The sequence below is a fragment of the Camellia sinensis genome, chromosome 8, assembly GCF_055761805.1.
Source record: "Camellia sinensis isolate YWXY chromosome 8, ASM5576180v1, whole genome shotgun sequence".
In the NCBI taxonomy this organism is placed as follows: Eukaryota; Viridiplantae; Streptophyta; class Magnoliopsida; order Ericales; family Theaceae; genus Camellia; species Camellia sinensis.
In genome coordinates this window covers 140,882,888-140,901,644 of record NC_138968.1, presented here as the reverse complement: position 1 = coordinate 140,901,644, position 18,757 = coordinate 140,882,888, and the positions used below count along the sequence as shown (strand labels likewise).

At 32.2% G+C, this 18,757-nt stretch overlaps 2 protein-coding genes across 2 annotated transcripts; one reads left to right on the top strand and one right to left on the bottom strand.

Annotated features, from left to right (window-relative positions):
* Positions 1 to 6,061: 6,061 nt before the first annotated feature.
* On the top strand, positions 6,062 to 10,145 carry LOC114319297 (large ribosomal subunit protein uL5). The gene is made up of 5 exons (XM_028266301.2): positions 6,062 to 6,240; positions 6,328 to 6,435; positions 6,549 to 6,591; positions 8,122 to 8,317; positions 9,764 to 10,145. Exons 1-5 carry the CDS (start codon positions 6,238 to 6,240, stop codon positions 9,960 to 9,962), a joined length of 549 nt encoding a protein of 182 aa, XP_028122102.1. The 5' UTR covers positions 6,062 to 6,237; the 3' UTR covers positions 9,963 to 10,145.
* Positions 10,146 to 15,252: 5,107 nt separating this feature from the next.
* On the bottom strand, positions 15,253 to 16,692 carry LOC114319296 (uncharacterized). The gene is made up of 3 exons (XM_028266300.2): positions 16,320 to 16,692; positions 15,696 to 15,797; positions 15,253 to 15,580 (listed from the first exon to the last, which is right to left on the bottom strand). Exons 1-3 carry the CDS (start codon positions 16,566 to 16,568, stop codon positions 15,500 to 15,502), a joined length of 432 nt encoding a protein of 143 aa, XP_028122101.1. The 5' UTR covers positions 16,569 to 16,692; the 3' UTR covers positions 15,253 to 15,499.
* Between the last annotated feature and the right edge of the window lie 2,065 nt (positions 16,693 to 18,757).

Genomic DNA, 18,757 nt, shown 5'->3' with positions numbered 1-18,757 from the left:
TTATTTTTTGATAAATAAAGACTGATGTCTACAGGTGTTCTAACTAAATTCAAATCATCCTTGATAAATTTATCAAGAATTTTCTCAATATAATGAGATTGAGATAATGCATATCCGTCAGATGTTTTAGTAATTTCCATTCCTAGTATAACATCTGCGACCCCATATCTTTCATATCAAATCTTTTGTTAAGCATCTGCTTAGTTGATTTGATCATGTTTTGACTGCTTCCAATGATAAGCATGTCATCCACATAAAGACAAACTATGACATATCCTTGGTCAGTGTTTTTAACATAGACGCATTTGTCACATTCGTTTATCTTAAACCCATTAGTAAGCATTGCATGATCAAATTTTTCATGCCATTGCTTAGGTGCTTGTTTTAATCCATAAAGGGATTTTACAAGTCGACAAACTTTCTTTTCTTACCCTGATACTACAAACCCTTCGGGTTGTTCCATATAGATCTCTTTATTTAGATCACTGCTTAAGAAAGCTGTCTTAACATCCATTTGATGTATTTCTAAATTAAACAACGCTGCTATAGCAATAAACATGCGGATGGATGTTATTCTTGTCATAGGAGAATATGTGTCAAAATAATCCAGACCTTCTTTTTGTCTGTAACCTTTAACTACAAGTCTTGCTTTATACTTGTCAATTGAACCATCTGCTTTCATTTTTCTCTTGAATATCCATTTATATCCAAGAGGTTTAGAACCTGGTGGAAGATTCACCAATTCCCAAGTATGATTTTGCATAATGGATTCAATTTCATTATTAACAGCCTCTTTCCACAAAGGTGCTTCAGGACCTGTCATTGCTGCCTTAAAGCTTTGAGGTTCATTTTCTAACAAGTATGTCAGAAAATCTGGACCAAAGGATTTTGATGTTCTCGCTCTTTTACTTCGTCTTGGTTCATCATTAGGTAAATCCTGTTGGACGAGACTATTACTAGTCTCTTGTGTTTGATTGTCATTAGTCTCTTGACTTTGTGTACAATCATAAGTTCTTTTCTGTGAACTTAATTCCCGTCATTTCTTGTAAGGAAAGACATGTTCAAAAAACATAGCATTCCTTGACTCTATAATAGTGTTCACATTTATATCAGGTATTTCTGATTTATAAGTCAGAAACCGATATGCACTACTATTCTGAGAATAACCAATAAACACACAGTCTACTGTTTTTGGTTCAATCTTAGTCTTTTTAGGAACAGGAACAGGAACTTCAACTTTTGCCAAACACCTCCACACTTTTAAGTATTTGTAGGAAGGCGGTCGACCTTTCCACAATTCATGAGAAGTGCTGTTGGTTTTCTTGTGGAGTATTCTATTAAGAACATAATTAGCAGACAATATTGTTTCCCCCCACAAGTTCTGTGGTAAACCTGAACTTAGTAACATGTCATTCATTATTTCTTTTAGGGTTTTATTCTTCCTTTCAGCAATTCCATTTTGCTGTGGAGAATAAGGGGCTGTAGTTTGGTGAATAATGCCATGTTATGCACAAAATTCATTTAATGGTGCATCATATTCACCACCCCTATCACTTCTAATATAAATCAATGTATTTTAAAACAAATTCAAGAAAAAACCAAAATAATTATGACTACTCAAGTCAGAATTAATGTTTTGACAAAATCATATCCTCATAAAAAAATTTGCCTAAGAATCAAACAATTCAAAAACCCATTTGATTGTATACATTCTTGCAACTCAATAACAAATAAATGTCACTGTTATAAAAATATTTGTGACAGAAGAAAATTAAATTATCTCAAACAATGCAAGAAATACACCCCCATATTAATAAAATGGTTCATGGTTTAACAAATTCTACTACGTAAGTAAAATAATTATTAATGACATCTCATGTCACATAATTCAATAATCAACATAAAAGATTTCTTAAATTACTTCCCAATTAAATGGAACGATATAACTACATACATCTTCATGTTTAAATTTCTCTGGTGTTTAAACACCCATTCAAAATTGATTAGAAATATTCAAATTAACCTGCTTATGTCCTAAGTCGACATAACAATTTATCATTCCAAATCACTTGAAATTATTGTTAAGAAATAACTTGAGTTGATATCATACATGCATATCAAGCGCATCAACTAAAAATAATGAATTAACAAAATAAATTAATCATGCATGATCCCATCACTTGCATCATGAAATAAAAGGATTCTCAACTCATAAATAAAATCCAACGCATTTAAACTTTAAACTTCAAAATGACAAAACATACCTTCATTTAATAAGTTTGATTTGTACATAAATAAATAAATTAAATATGCATTAAAATGTTCTTGTGAATATATATATATATATATATATATATTTTCCGACTCAAGTGCAGAAACAATTTAAGACTATGAATCCACATTGTAATAAAAATAAAATTAGTTTGTAAAACTAATATTTTACTCTAGAAACAAATTCTTCCATGTATACTCACGATAAACTATGATAAAGTCAAAATAATTAACACATTTTCACAAAGGGTTCAAAAAAAAAAATGGTCTACCAAACGAAACCATAAGCTACTTACAAAATTAACAGATTGTGACCGAGTCACAAAGTTACATGATTGATTAACAAAATTAATTTTCCAGTTACTAAAACCAGAAAATAAATTACAATACAAAATAATTTTATTTTCCTTGATACTAAAACTAGTAAAATAAAATACCGAAATAATATCTGATTACAAAAATCAGAAAACCAAACCACAATTTAATTTTCTAGTTACTTAAACCAGAAAATAAATTATAACACAAAATCATTTTATTTTTCTTGTTACTAAAACTAGAAAATACTGTAATTTTGTTTTCCTTGTTACTGAAACTTGAAAATAAAATACCACAAAACTATCTGATTACAAAAATCAGAACAAACACAATATAATTTTCTAGTTACCAAAATCAGAAAATAAATTAAAACACAAAATAATTTTATTTTCTTTGTTACTAAAACTAGAAAATAATATAATTTTATTTTCCTTGTTACTAAAACTAGAAAAATAAAATACCAAAATAATTTTCTGTAACACCAAATAATATTCTGCAATTGTTAATGACACCAGTATATTACTACTAGTTGTCAAAGAAAAGAGACAGTATATTACTACTATCTGTCAAATAGCATAAATCACTATTTGTTTTTTCAACCAGAATATTAGTTTGAAAACACAGAAAATTAAATACAATGAAGATACCAAAAAGGAGTCTGTCTTAAGATTGTAGGACAATCTTCACTGTATTTAAAAGATTTAATTCTATTGTGTACACAACAACAATTAGAATTTAAAGAAATAAAGAAAAAGAGAGAATTTGTTTGATTACAAAAATCAAACTCGAAATAATAAATAAATAAATAAAAACAGATTTTATTTTGTTACAAAAATAAAATTAAAATCTGATTTAAATAAATAAAAACAATACTGAAAATAAATTAAACAACTTACTTGATTTAATTTCTTCGAATTATTTTATGATCAAGTCCAATGTTTGACACTGTGTCCTTAAGGCAGATTCGTCCTCTCCACGGTGCTTTCAGAATTTGGACGTCTATCTCCCAGGATGAAATGATCTTACCACAAACAATAGCAGCACTACAAATTGTTTGCCTTACGAACACACTAAGTGTTTACACTCTTTCTTTCAGAAATAAAATACAGCAAGATGAAGAATATAATTAGCAGAGGTGAAATATGAAATTTCTGAATTTTTAACATCAAATGAGGGTTGTCCTATTTATAGATGTAAAGGTGACTCTTGGTTTTAAATTGAATAAGTATGATACCTGTTGATTTTGAATTCAAACAGATTTGAATCTGTTAATAATTCAAACAGATAGCAAAAAACGAGAAGGGCCCTGTTTGGGTGTGCACTAATTCCAAACTAGTTTATTTCTGTTTGAAAACGGGAAGGGCCCTGTTTGGATGTACAGAAAATCCAAATCAGTTTAATTTGAATTCTGGATTTTATTTTACCAAAAAAATAATAATAATAAAATTAAATTCAAATGTTTTTTGCCCAAAAAATTAGAAGCCCAACCACACACCCGCGCCCAGGCCACCCGACCGGACGGCGGCGGTGCGCGTGTGGTGATTTTTGGATCCAATGGGTCTAGCCCATTTTGCCCATAACCTCTTCCTCTAAAACACTTGGGTACCCCTTGAGGCACACCCCAAGTATCTCACCCTAAGCCTTATAAACCCTTTCAAAACTTCCCACCAAACCAATGTGGGACAAGCCAATTTACAACTTTAAGCAATTTCTACCATAACTCTATTTCCATGTAGCACACTTTGACTTCAATTTCCCATTCACTCGGTAATGGTTTTGAGCAACTAAATATACCACGTGAATCACAACGCGGCATAGAACGCGTTACCACTTTGACTCGAGTAAATCGATGCTCGGAACCCACCTAAAAAATATACCAAACTTGAGAAAAAATTCTGATTTTATTCAAAATTTTTCTACCATTTCTAACAGGGGTATGCACTAATCTCTACACAAAAAACACACTTGCTTTGTTTTTTCTTTTTTTGCTTTCGGCAAATTGGTCTCTAGATCGAAAACCTACGATGGAGCAGCCCTTGCGATTGTACTGTTGTTACAGGATTTTCAAGCTTAAGGCTCATTTTGTTCTCTATAAAATATGAGAAAATTTTGCCCTCCATAATATTAATTATCAATTAATACATAAAATAGGCAAATAGTGTAATTGGTTTGAGTTTTTTGGATTAAATTTTTAAAAAATTAAGTTTTTTGGTTTTTGTCTTTTTTTTTGTTTTTAGTGAATATTTTTAAAATTTTAAACATTTTTTTTACTTTTTTATATGTACCTTACTTAGATGTATCCAAAAAGTAAAAAATTTATAAAAAAATATTTAAAAAAATTAATAAATACATAAAAATATAAAAAAATGTACTGAATTCTTATATTTTTTGTATTTTTGGCATTTTGTGAATTTTTAAAAGGTTTTTTTCACAATTTTTTTACTTTTTGAGTATATTTATGTTAGGTATGTCTAAAAAGTTAAAAAAAACTTGTCAAAATATTTTTAAAAAATTAGTAAAAACAAAAAACATGAAAAATAAAAATGTAGAATTTTCTGAAAAGTATTTTTTGAAAAACCTAACCAAGCAATAATTTGTTCTTAGATATTTGTTTTAAAATTAGTAAAAATATCTATTTTATAATAATATATTGTCTTTTTTGTATGTACTAAGATATTTGTTATAAAACCTCATAAAAAATGTACGGTTCTGCTAGGTAACTCGAAACTTGGCTACCTCGAATGGCTCGAATATGAAAAACGGCGTCATTTTCAATTTTTTTTTTTTTCGTTCCTCTCTTTTCTCTCAACATTTAAGAACTCATTCTAACAAACAAAACCAGAACCTCCTTCATCTTCTTCCTCTATTTTCTCTCTCTAAAAATTACCAAACTCACCACAAAATTGAAGCAAGATGATGAACAGATCAACAAGATGAGGAACAAATCTGATGACGATGAACAGATCAGATCTGTTTTTTTTTGTGCTGATTTTCAAAAAAAAAAAAATTGAAATAATAATAATAATCAACATCTTTATCAACATCATCACCATCAACACATCATCATCGGCGAACATCTTCATCAACAACAACATCATCACTATCAATACATCATCATCGCCATTAACATCTTTCTCCTCCGCCATCATCGTCTTCTTCCTCCTCTTCCTTTCTTCTTCCTTCTCTATTTCTCTCTTTCTTTCTGGATTTGGTTCAACCTTTAAGAGAGAAACGAGAAGTGGAATGAAAAGAAGAAAAAAAAAATCAAAATCAAAACGACGTCGTTTCCGAAAATCGGGCCATTTGGGAGAAAATGTTTCGAACTACAAAATATTTTCCAAAAACGTGTTAAAATATATAAAAATAAAGTGAAAAATGCTACATTGAAATTATCATTTTTAGCCTAATATATAATATATCTCTTATTGACATTTTATTATGTAATCGTCAACATAACTCTTATAAAAAAAAATGTGAAATGAATATATTTAAATTACAACATCAAAAGGGCATTGTTGTAATTTTGAAACCCAAGAGGATCAAAACCCTAACCCTAGTTCACTCCCTCTATCCCATATTAGGGTTTCTTCCTCATTTTGCCTCACCCCGTCGCATTACCCACATCTGCCTCTGCAACCTCAACCTCAAGCCATGGTCTCTCTCTCTCTCTCTCTCTCTTATTTGTCTGTTACATCACTCTTATTCATTCATATGTATGGATATATGTATTTGTAAAAGCAGGCTTCGGAGAGGAAGCTATCGAACCCGATGAGGGAGATCAAGGTTCAGAAGCTCGTCCTCAACATCTCCGTTGGCGAAAGTGGAGATCGCCTCACCAGAGCCGCCAAGGTACTTTTATTCTCATCACTCCCAGTGCTGACTCGAATTGCGGATTGAAACCTTATTTTTTTTTTTTAATTTTTTTTTTTAAATTTCAATTCCGTATTAATCATTCTCTACAGGTGTTGGAGCAACTTAGTGGGCAAGCCCCTGTTTTCTCCAAAGGTGAACTTCTAAAATTTCAATTTATGTTTGTTTGGCTGCCAAGAAAATTTTGACGTTTTATTTATAAGTGATTTTAGTTAACATCCACCAGTCTGATTCGTAATACATCTGTTTGGCTTCCTTGAGGGAGACAAAGTTATGCATTAGTTTCCATCTTTTACTTACTTTTGTTATTTTCATTGGTTATTAGCAATTCTGATTTGGTGCATGATTTTATTTTTATTTGTGGCAATATGCTGAGGAAATTTAGGGAAGTAGAAGTTATTATTTATTTGGTTCTTAAGAAAAAGCCTCCTTAGACCATCTCCAATTATTCATTAAAATTTTCATCTAATTTGATTTTAAATTTGAGTAAAAAACTTGATATGATATGAACTACTCCAATCCATTCGTCAAATTTTGATCAAAATCTTTTAAAAAATTACCTTCTCATCCCAAATTTCACTTTATATCAAATTTGATGAAACAAATCATATCCAATGCTTTATTTATCAAAAAAAAAAAAAAAATCATATCCAACCAATGCTTCATGTTTTTAAATTTTTGTCAAAATCAAATTTGATTAGTTCTCAATTTGATGAAAAAAAATGATCCTCCCTTGATATGATGAACATTTGATGAAAGGCTTGGAGATGATTTTTAAGCACTTTTTCATCAAATTTAAATTTGATGAAAGAAAAGGTGAAGGATTGGAGATGGTTAACCGCCATTTGAATTGAGGGGTTTGGTGAAAAAAGAAAATAAATAGAGAGAAAGAGATTACTTGTTTGGATGATCAGATAGATGAGAAATGGAGAGAAATTGTGAGAAATAGAACTCTCCTGAAACTTGTGTTTTGTTTTTCACTATAATTGGTGAGGGAAGTTGCTGTATAATATCAAAATACCTATATTTTAAATAGTTGTCCATTTTATTTGTTGTTCATCCAAACACAATGGTGAGAAACCCCAATCATTTCACCTTGGTGAGAAACCATATTCTTATCATTTTGTTTCTGACGTAGTTTACAAAATGGTTTGTTATATTTCTTTTTCACTATTTGAAACCTAAAAAACTAAATGCACAATTTTTGTTGGACTTGCTTTCTATACTGTAATTGGCGAACTCTTTCGTGATTTGGTTAGCTAGATAAAATATACAAGTTTAAGCTTATCTTCTAATTGCTTGCTAATGAAATGTAATCTTCAACTTGTTCATATTGTGGTTAGCTAAATAACACCTTTAGGCTTCTACCATATGTTTGATTGCCAAGGGAAAATAATAATAATAATAATAATAATAATAATAATAATAATTAGAAAGACTTGATTGTTTGTTTTGTTTTTGAATGTGTAAATTAATCAAATCTGAAATGAAAATTAGTAGCCTTTGCTAATAGAGCTTAAAGCAAAGCATTTGACTCAGTTCAATTGGTTTATTTTATTTAAATTGAACAAACTGGAAATTGATGTTTCAATTTTTTTGGCTACTAATAAGTGGGCTATGTGATTTGTTGTGTGATTTTCTTATCTGGTTTATTCTGGTTGACAGCGAGATATACTGTAAGGTCCTTTGGGATCAGGCGTAATGAGAAGATTGCTTGCTATGTCACAGTCAGAGGTGAGAAGGCAATGCAACTTCTGGAGAGTGGATTGAAGGTGAAGGAATATGAGCTGCTGCGAAGGAACTTCAGTGAAACTGGCTGTTTTGGCTTTGGTATTCAGGAGCACATTGATCTCGGAATTAAGTAAGCCGATATATTTATATAACTTCATTTTCTCTGTATAAAGCAATATTTGTTGTAGTCATTCTCTACGTAGAATAAGTATTTAAACATAGTTATCTCGTTATGTAGTTGATAGTTATATCTGAGATTCTGAGCATATAGTATTTGGATTGATTTGGTGTACAAGGTGATGGTGCCAGACTAATAGACAGGCTTGACAAGGTCTTATAGTCTTATTATCTATTCTTGACTATACAACTTATGGCATATATTACTTTCTTTTCACTTGACTATATATTCCACGATTATTCATATGCAAGATATTGGAAAGATACTAAGTTCATTACATGGTTTTCTCACTGTCTGATTTGCCAGTTGATATTTTCATATTGAATTGTTGAAGACTGAAGGCTTTAGTGAAGTTATGAATGATAAGATCATGTGTGTAGTGTGTTCTCCATACCATGCTGTACATGATGTACTCATGCATTGATTTGGTTTTCATATTAGTGCACTAATGAGAAATCTTGTTTGTACTTTGGGATTTGTTTGGTAGAGCTGTGGTGTATATGATCTAGAAGATGAATTTAATCGCTTCTAATTATTTGGATTTGGACTGATGCATAGGGAGTTCTTTTTCTTTTAGCCCATGTTTGGATCAAGGATTTGAGAGGGTATTTGTTGAGGGAAGGAAAATAGAAGGGAAAAAAAAAAACAATAAAAAAAAAGAGCTTATATTTTAGTTGTTTCAGTCAATCACTTAAAAGGGTAATACAGGTTGTGTTTTAGAAGAAAAAAAATATTTAAGTTAGGTTTTCTAGTAGAATCATTCAAACTTCTGACTTCTACCTATCCTAACTACTATGTCTCCTTGGAAATGTTTTATATGAGTAGTGATCTTTAAAATTTGCTAAAGTTTTTGTTATCTTATCCTTTTGTTTCTGATGCAGTTATACCTTGTCAACAAAACTAGTTCATTTAATCTCCGAGTCCACGTTACCACAAGATGTTAGCTTTATGTGATATCTCTTGCCACCCTTGACAACCTCAAGGACGGAATAGACCATGACATAGGTGATATGTTTTTGAAGGAAAAAGCCAAGTAAAAAAGCTATAGAAATGTGTGAAGATATGGAATATGTAAATGTGTATGGGAATATGAGAAGTGCATTGATATTCTCACTATTTTGTTATTATTGCCACATTAACGGCAGCGAATGTACAGAATTCTTCAATCCGACTATGATTTTAGAGGCATTCATCTAGTTCTGTCTTGCAAATTAGTATGCTTTTTGCTTGTCAGTATTTATGCACTTAATTCAGTTAGGGTTCTTCTTCAAATAAGTTTTCATTTTTTATTCATAAATAGGGATGCGGCATTGGAACTTTGGTACCTCTCTGTTATTGTTATTATTATTTTTCTTTGCATTCTCTTTCTTTGTTTGAGTTCGAAATTTTATTTTCCAGGTATGATCCTTCCACTGGCATTTATGGAATGGATTTCTATGTTGTCTTAGAACGCCCGGGCTATCGTGTTGGGCGTCGCCGTAGGTGCAAGTCTCGTGTTGGAATTCAGCACAGGGTCACAAAGGACGATGCCATGAAGTGGTTCCAGGTCAAATATGAGGGTGTGATCCTCAACAAGTCCCAGAATATTGGGGGTTAGTCTTAAACATGTGGCATCAGTTGAGTTCTAAGTTTTGAAGTAACCTAGTTTTAAGTTTTTGGAAGTTGTGGGTATGTTTTTCTGTAGACTACATGATATATTTTGCCATTTTCAAGAGATCTGTTTCAGTTGGTACTATTATGTTTGTTCAAATGTTGAATCCAATTGGTATTGTTTTGAGAATGGATGCTAATGATGTTTGAAATCTTTCTAGTATGAACAATCAGATATTTACTAAAATGATGAAAATGTCTCATTCGCCAACTGCTTCTCCCCAAGAGCCAGCCACAATTTTGTTTGAGCTTTACGTGGGGTGATTGAGTGAGAAATGATGAGAAAGAGAATTTTTTTTTCCATGTTTGGTTCACAAGGTGGGTGAGAAATAGTGAGAAAGTGAACTATTTCATTTGGTTTATTTTATTTCTTATCAAAGTTGTGAGATTTGGTAAGAAATAAATTAATTGGTTATAAAATATTTATAATATTAATATCAAAAAGAAAAAGAATTTTTACTCGTATTTCTCGTTCACATGATTTATTGTTTTTACTCATCTATATATGGTTATTTATTTTCCTTTTCCACCTAGATGAGAGATCTCAATTATTACTTTTCTTTTTCTCATTGTACGATCTAAAAAGAGTGTTAGTGCACGTTGTTGCTCAGGAGTACAATGCCATGCTAAAAACAGTTTCATAAGCTATTAATGCAATTTTGAATTTTTGCAAAGAAAGTATGCTTGTCAATCCTATAAAGCTACACACAATGTTGATGGACATTTATATATATAATAATAATTAAAAAAAAAAAAGAAAAAAAAATTTAGTCAGATTCTGGGGGGAAAAAAATGAAGGAAAGAAAAAGAAGTTGGTTGTGGTTGAGTCCATAACATTCTCAGTTTCAGACCATAAATAAATGGAGGCAGATGACTCCAGTTCCAGCAATATGTTGTTCAGCTGAAGTCCTATTATCACTAGTTAATATAAATGTAAATCCTATTTCACAAAACTTGGCAGCATTTAACAAAAATTGTCTTCGAATATATTTTTACAATCAGTTGGAGGCCAGAACAAGGTGAAGGAAAAGTTGCATTGCGCGACAGGCAGAATAAACATGTCTAAATACCAGGCAAAATAAACATGTCTAAATAACTACCCAAATTCCACAGACAAACCAACTGGTCTTCCCATCAACAGACATTACCTGTAGGATCAGACCCTGTTCCCACGAACGGATCATACCCGGCTAACAACCTGTTTGGATTGGGTGATTTAGAAAGAAACACATTCATGTTGATTTATATCGCTTGTTTGGATTAGTTAAGAGGGGAGAACTAGAGTGACATGAGAATAAATAGACTTGTTTCTCTTACAATCCTTATTTCAAATCTCTCTAAAAAGTAGAGAGATTGACACAAAAAAAAAATCAATTAATTACTAATTTCTTATAATATCAAAACTATAACTTTAGCCGACCCTATTTGATGAGATTTAAGACTTAGTTTGATTTGATTTGATTTGATTTATCAAAACTACTCCTCTAGATATAGAAGAAACTTAAAAAAGCCAGAGCTGCTAGGTAACTCGAATTATCTCTGCTCCGAATGGCTCGAAGTGTCAAAACAACGTCGTTTTGACACTTCTTTTTTTTTTTTTTTTTTGTTTTCCTCCCCTTTCTCTATTTCCTTCCTTTTCTCCCTCTGTTCTTTCTTGTTCTTTCTGAAACCAAATCAAAATCAAGTTTCTTAACATTCCAAGCATATCATCACAAACCCAGAAAAAAAATAAAACAAAATAAGAAGTCTGAAACTTTTTTAATGGCTTTGTGAGTATGGTAGAGTCATTAAAGCAAAGAAAAGTGGAGTAACAGGGGAGAGAGCAAAGAGAAAGCTGAAGGTTGGAAATGGTGTGGGTCCAAACATGGTCCATGTATTTGAAAATATTGCTTTTCTTCATGCTGGTAGTTTCAATTTCAACACTTTAAATATCCAAAATTTCATAAACCCACCTCATAAATCACCCAAAATTGAAATTTGTACACATGTTCTTTGAAGAATTTCTGCCAAGTATATTGCAAGAAAAGAAGAAGAATCTCAACCGTTGCCCACCCAAATCATGAACTAGATCTGGAGAAGGTGAGTAGGATGAGGGTTAACATCGGGGAGAAAGAGTCGATCATTGGTGATGGTGGTTAGATCGTTGTTGGTGGTGGTGTGGCAATCGTTGTTTGAGAGAGAGAGAGAGAGAGGAGAGAGGAGAGTTGGATATGAGAGAATCAAAATCAAAACAAGCTTCCCCCTCTCCGAAGATCAAGCTTCCCCCTCTCTTTTTTGCTCCTCCTCTCTTCCTCCTCTCTTTCTCTCGCTTCTTTGTTCCTCTTTCTCTGAAATTAGTTTGAAGAAGGAAAAAGGAGAAGAAAAAAAAAAGCAAAACGACGTCGTTTTGCAATTCGGGGCAATCCAACTGCGATAATCTCGAGCTACCAAGCTTTATTCTAAAAAAGCAACACCTACAAAAAGTCATAGGGATGTACAAATAGCTAGACTGTATGCTGCATGGACTGATAGAATGACATTAGCAAACCAACATTTCCTCTACTGAGCCATGAAAACTTATAGCAAGTAAAATTAGTGCAATATGGTATTACAAATTACAATACAAATAAAAAGAAACACCAGAAATGCTAATTTGCATGCTCTTGATCATTATCTCCCTTTCCATATAGGCACGTAGTCAGTGCAACTTTTAATAATATTTAATAATAGGATTACCAGAAAACCATTTTCTCTAATCTTTCCGAAAACCCCCAACAAAAACTGACAGGAGAACCTTGAGAAATCGAAGAAGATTAACAGCCATATATATATATATATAGGTCCTAATAACAAGGTTGACAGGTTTGAATATCCACTATGAAGAAACTATGGGGATCAAACAGGTCAACATCGATCCCAAAACTAGTTCTCCATGAACAGATTCAGAAACAAAAAGAGCTATCCCATCACACATAAAATCAAAAATTCCAAACGCCTCTTGCATGGCAACATGACAAAAGAAAACACAAAATAGGCACTCAAAACTAGAGTGCACTGATAAATTGGGTTTTCCCGAAAATCACTCCCATAGAGCCGGGGATGGTATTGAAAAATTAATCCCCAATGATTTTCGGGCCAGGGACAAGTATAGGTTCTTCAGCCCCGACCCCGAATCATCCCCGAACAGCCCCGTATATATATATATATATATATATATGTGTGTGTGTGTGTGTCTATTCACTTCACTCACGGGACGGCTGATACAAACCCATCTCTCTCTCTCTCTCACAAGCCCAATTCTCTCTTCTCTTCGTCTCCTCTCTCTCTCTCTAATGTCAAAGAGATGAACCACTGTGGTGATGTGCGTCCTCTCTCTCTAACAGCGACAATCTCTCTCTCACGATCTATGGTGTGGATCTTTCTCTCTCTCTCTCTTGCATCCGAAGTCATCACGTCCTCCAATGTCGTTGCCTCCTCCGACGCCACTACCACCGTGCTACCCCTCGCCACCGTGAGATCTTGCCACTACTCTCTATCTCTGGTTTTGGATCTGTTGTATACATACGTACATTTTTTTGTATGTAGGCATGCATATATGTTTTGGATTTGTTGTGTACATCTGTATGTAGGTACACTTTTTTGGGTTCCTTCGTTTTTCATTTTTTTGATGAAGTTTGTATCTCTGGTTTTGGATCTGTATGTATGTATGTTTTTTTTTTTGTTTTTTTATTGGGGGTTTTGACTGTAAATGGAGAAGAAATCCATAAATCATTCAGTTAAGGATTTCTTGGGAGGATTTGAACTGAGTTTGTTTGAATTTGAGGTTTTTGAACTGGGTTTGGTTGCATTTGATGTTTTTGAATTGGAATTGAGCTTCTTGAGCGAGGGAATTTTCGGGGTCGGAGAAACCCAATCCCCGTTAGGGAGCGGGGGCGGGGACGGGGACGGGGTTGGTAATAGGTTCCCTATCGGGGATCGGGGTCGAGGACGGGAAAATTTTCATCATCAGGGATCAGGGATGGGGTAGTGTGATCCCCAGCCCAGCCCCGGCCCGTTGCCATTCCTACTTGTAAAAGATTTCACAAGACTAATAACAAGCACTTTCATTTCCACTCTTGAAGTATCTGATATCAATAATACAAACTAAACAGGTCTTTGTTGCCAAGAAAAAAAAGAATTTGTTTAATGTGAGACATGATGTAGACTCATCTCAATCCCCTATCTCAAATGGCATAACCAATGCCTTAACTTCTCAATTTAAAACTTGTTGAAAAAATAATGATTTTTTGGTGACTTTAATGCAATATTAAAGCATGTGTCAATCCTCAATTGAGGTGGAGTAAAGCGGGTTTAGATTCTTTGTAGTAAAATCTTTACACCACAAAAAAAATGACCAAAAATCATTAAGGTTTGAATAAGAAATTGACTCACTAAATTTGCCTCATGAAAGAAGTGTTGGAAAATGTGTAAAACCTCTATCCCACATTGATTGTAGAGGAGAACATTGATGGGTATTTAAAATTCATTTTTTGCATAAAGGTGCAAGCCCTTTGGGGCATCCAAATTTTTTGAAAGAAGGGAGTTATAGATGCTTTAAGAATGGACCTGGGCCAAGACTATGATCCAAGTTAGTTATGCAAAAATTGTCACAAGTGCGCGTGTTGCCCGTCCCCGAATGGACCAGACCGGGGCCTGGTCCCTAATCCATGGATCATGGCGCTTGGGCTTGGGCTTGCTCGAATGGACTGAGTGTGGAGGTTGGGCTTGGCCCACCCATCTTAATCTTTTTGGGCCAAGTCAAATGTGTGGACTACAGAAATATGCACACAAACCCTAGTCTCCTCTATTGATGATAAATTAAACCCATCAGTTTTGCAGAATTAATTATGGTTAATGCAGAATTAATTCCTGCATTTGTTGCAGGGAAGCCTCTTCCTCTCTCTCCATGTGTATAAAAGGAGACCCTCTCCTTCAGCTTTCTACACTAGAAAGTTTTCCAGTTTATTTTATATTTTTCTTGTGAGAGAGTGCTGTAAAATTCTGTTCGCCAAAACTATTCAGTTGGTGCATTGCATAGCTGGTCCAACCGTCATATCTTAGGAGACAGAAGTCGAACAATCTCCAACACCCAACCAATGAGGCGACGAATCTGTTTTAAGGATAGTGTCTAGTGCAGGCTTCGATTTGTTTTATTCTGCAATTTTATTTTTTATGAATTTCTATTCTATCTATGTATAATTTCCAGCATGAAATTCAGATTGTTAAATATATGAATGTATTTGATTTATGTTATCACACAAGATATACAACAAGACATCCTGTGGATAATCTGTGTTACTTCAAAAATCACCATTTGCTACATCATATGAGTTTGAAAACAGGTGGATCAACCAAGAACACTACTTCTGGGACCAATTTTTTTTCTTTCTCATAAGACACATTTGTTACAGCCTAAAGCCAAGATAAAATTACAGACAAATATCAAGTGCAAGATGATATATCATATCAGGGAATAATAAGTTTCTTGCCAGCATAGATGGTGTCCCCAGTAAGCCCATTAGCCTCTTTAATTTCCTCAATAGAAACCTACACTCAAATCAAAATGAAAACAACATTCAAAACAGTACCCAAAATCAAACATTAAAACAGGAAATCTATAAAAATGTAGAAAGAAATGAATGCAAGTAAATATGAATTATACCCCATATTTTCTAGAAAGACCCCAAAGGGTATCTCCCCTTACAATCTCTATCGTTGTCGTAGAAGATTCTGGCACAGTTTGCTCCACAGAAGTGATGGGTTTCTATCAAAACAAACAAATAATCCAAATCCAACAACATATATGGGTGAGTCTATAGACTCTCTACATACATTTATTACCCACACATACGTATCAGAACAAACAAACAACCCAAATCCAACAACATAAGCATCTCCAGCCCTTCACCCCATTTTTATTTATTTATTTATTTTTAAATTTAATCAAATTTGTTCTAGAATTTATACCAAATACTTGATTTAAGCTCACTCCAAATCAAAATTTTCATCAAATCTTTTTAAAAATAATTAACCTATCCCAAAAACATCATTTCATCAATTCAAGTTTAAAAAAAAAAAAAACCATTTCCAAAACTTCCATCTTTTGAAGAATTTCATCAAACTTAAGTCAAAAAGGGTTGTTGGAAATTGGTGAAAATTTTGATTCATACCTGATTTGACGAATGGATCGGTCTTATTTTCACCAAATTTTAAAATTTGATAAAGGATTAGGCAGTATCTTAGATGATGATGATGATGATGGGTGTGTGAGAAATATTGGAAGTACCTTGATGATGGGTTCTTGGGGAGAGACAGAGTGGTGTTGCTGAACAGCCTGAGCTGACTCACCAAATGGTTTGGTCTCATTGTCGTTGTAGTTGTGGTTGGTGTGGAGGTTGGGTTTGCTAAGAGGGTTAACAAGGGCTTTGAGGATGCTCATTGCGATGCCGGAAAACACCACCAACCCCGCCGTCTTCGCCACCGCCGCCGTATCCTTGTCATTGTCGTCACCGTCGCCGGCGCGATCGCTCGACATTGGAATTTGGGGGTTTGACAGAGAAAGTGAGGGTTTTAGGGCTTTTTAGTCAACACAGAGAGAGAGAGAGAGAGAGAAGAGGGGGGGGGGGGGTCCGAACTGTGAAGAGTGCACACGTTTTCCTAATTCGGAAACATAGGCATCATTTGGGGACTGATTATTTTAGTCAAAAAGTCAATTAAAATTAGTTATATTATCTCTCTATTTTTTTCATATCTTTTCGTAAAAAGTCAAAAAATTATTAAAATAGTCTGTTCCCAAATGAGGCCATAGTTAAAAATTAAGTATGTGTTTGATATGTACTTAAAAAATATATATATATATATTTATATATATACTAGTCTATCACTCGTGCTATGTACGAAATAATTATAGATATTTATATTTATTTTAGATTTTTTTAATATATAAATTTTATTTTTCAAGATTTTTTATAAAAATAATTTAACAATCTTATCACTAATCATAGTGTATGAGAGAAGTTAAAAAGGGTATTGCAATAACTATACATAGGGTTGTATTTATAATTATTTGTATGAGGGGATTTTAAATGTTAATCAAGAGATTTTAACCAAATCAATAAATGCAGGCATGTGGAAAGACATATGGATTGAAAAAAGTTAATAAATGCTGATCAGGAGATTTTGACCAAATCAATAAATGCTGAGTTTTTTTTTTAAATAAAAAATTTAAAAAATTCAGATTGGGATATTGAAGCTCCCACAGGCCTTGGGGTTAAAAACCCCCTTTTGCTTAATATATAGTACTAGCCTATCACCCGTACTATGCACGAGATAATTATAGATATTTATATTTGTTTTAATTTTTTTAATATATAAATTATGTTTTTTAAGATTTTTTATAGAAATAATTTAGCAATCTTATCATTAATCATAGTGTACAGGAGAAATTAAAAAGGCTACTGCAGTAACTATGCACGGGCTGTATCTATAATTATTTGTATGAGGGAATTTTAAATGTTAATCAGGGATTTTGACTAAATCAATAAATGCAGGCATATTGATTGGAAAAAGTTAATAAATGCTGATCAAGGGATTTTGACCAAATCAATAAATGCAGAGATTTTTTTTTTTAAATCAAAAATTTAGAAAATTAAGATTGAGAGATTGGAGCTCCAGTAAGGCTCGGGATTTAGAAACTCCATTTTCCTTTATATATTTACAATTATCTATATATGTGAATTGTGATTTTTAAATTTTTTTTTTAAATGCCTTCTTTTTTTCCTTTTTATATTATATTAAAGTTTAATATTTTGATAATAATCATATGTATTAGACTTTTCAAGAAATTAAATGCCTTTTTTTTAATTATATTATATTAAAGTTTAATATTTTGATAACAATCATATGTGTTGGACTTTTTAAGAATTTTTTTTATGCTTATTCTTAATGCATTAAAGTGTTATTATGAGGGATAATAATCATATGTATTGGGACTCTTCAAGGAATTCATATGTGTTGGATTTCAAAGAATTTTTTTTATACTTGTTTTTAATGCATTAAAGTGTTATTATGAGGGTAAGACTTGGGGGTTGGGAGAAGTTAATAAATGTTAAGGTTTTTTTTTTTTAAATCAAAAAATCAGGAAATTTAGATTGAGAAATTGGAGCTCTCACAAGGCTTGGGATTAAAAATCCTCTTTTGCTTAATATATAGTATAGATATAGATATAGATAGATAGATAGATAAATAGATAGATATAGATATAGATATTTATATTTGTTTTAAGTTTTTTTTAATATACAAATTATTTGTTTTGGAAAATGTATTGTAGTAATTATGAGAGAAATCAAAAAATCTTGTGGATTGAGAGAAGTTAATAAATACTGAGGTTAATTTTTTTTTAAAAAAAATCAAAAAATTAGAAAATGAGATAACTACAATCATACAAATCACAATTTTTTTAATGCTATCTAATAATCATCAATAATTTAAAAAATCAATCACAAATTAAATCAATTGATAATTAAAAATACAATAATTTATTTTTCAAAAAACATAGTGAGTTAAAAAGATCAATTACAATTTTTTTGGGTCAAAATACAATCTAATCATCATCAATAATTGGTATATTATGCGACCCTAATGAGTACAATCCATTTTATTTTTCAAAAAACACAGTGAGTTAAAAATCAAATTACAAATTAAGTGAATTGATAGTTAAAAAAA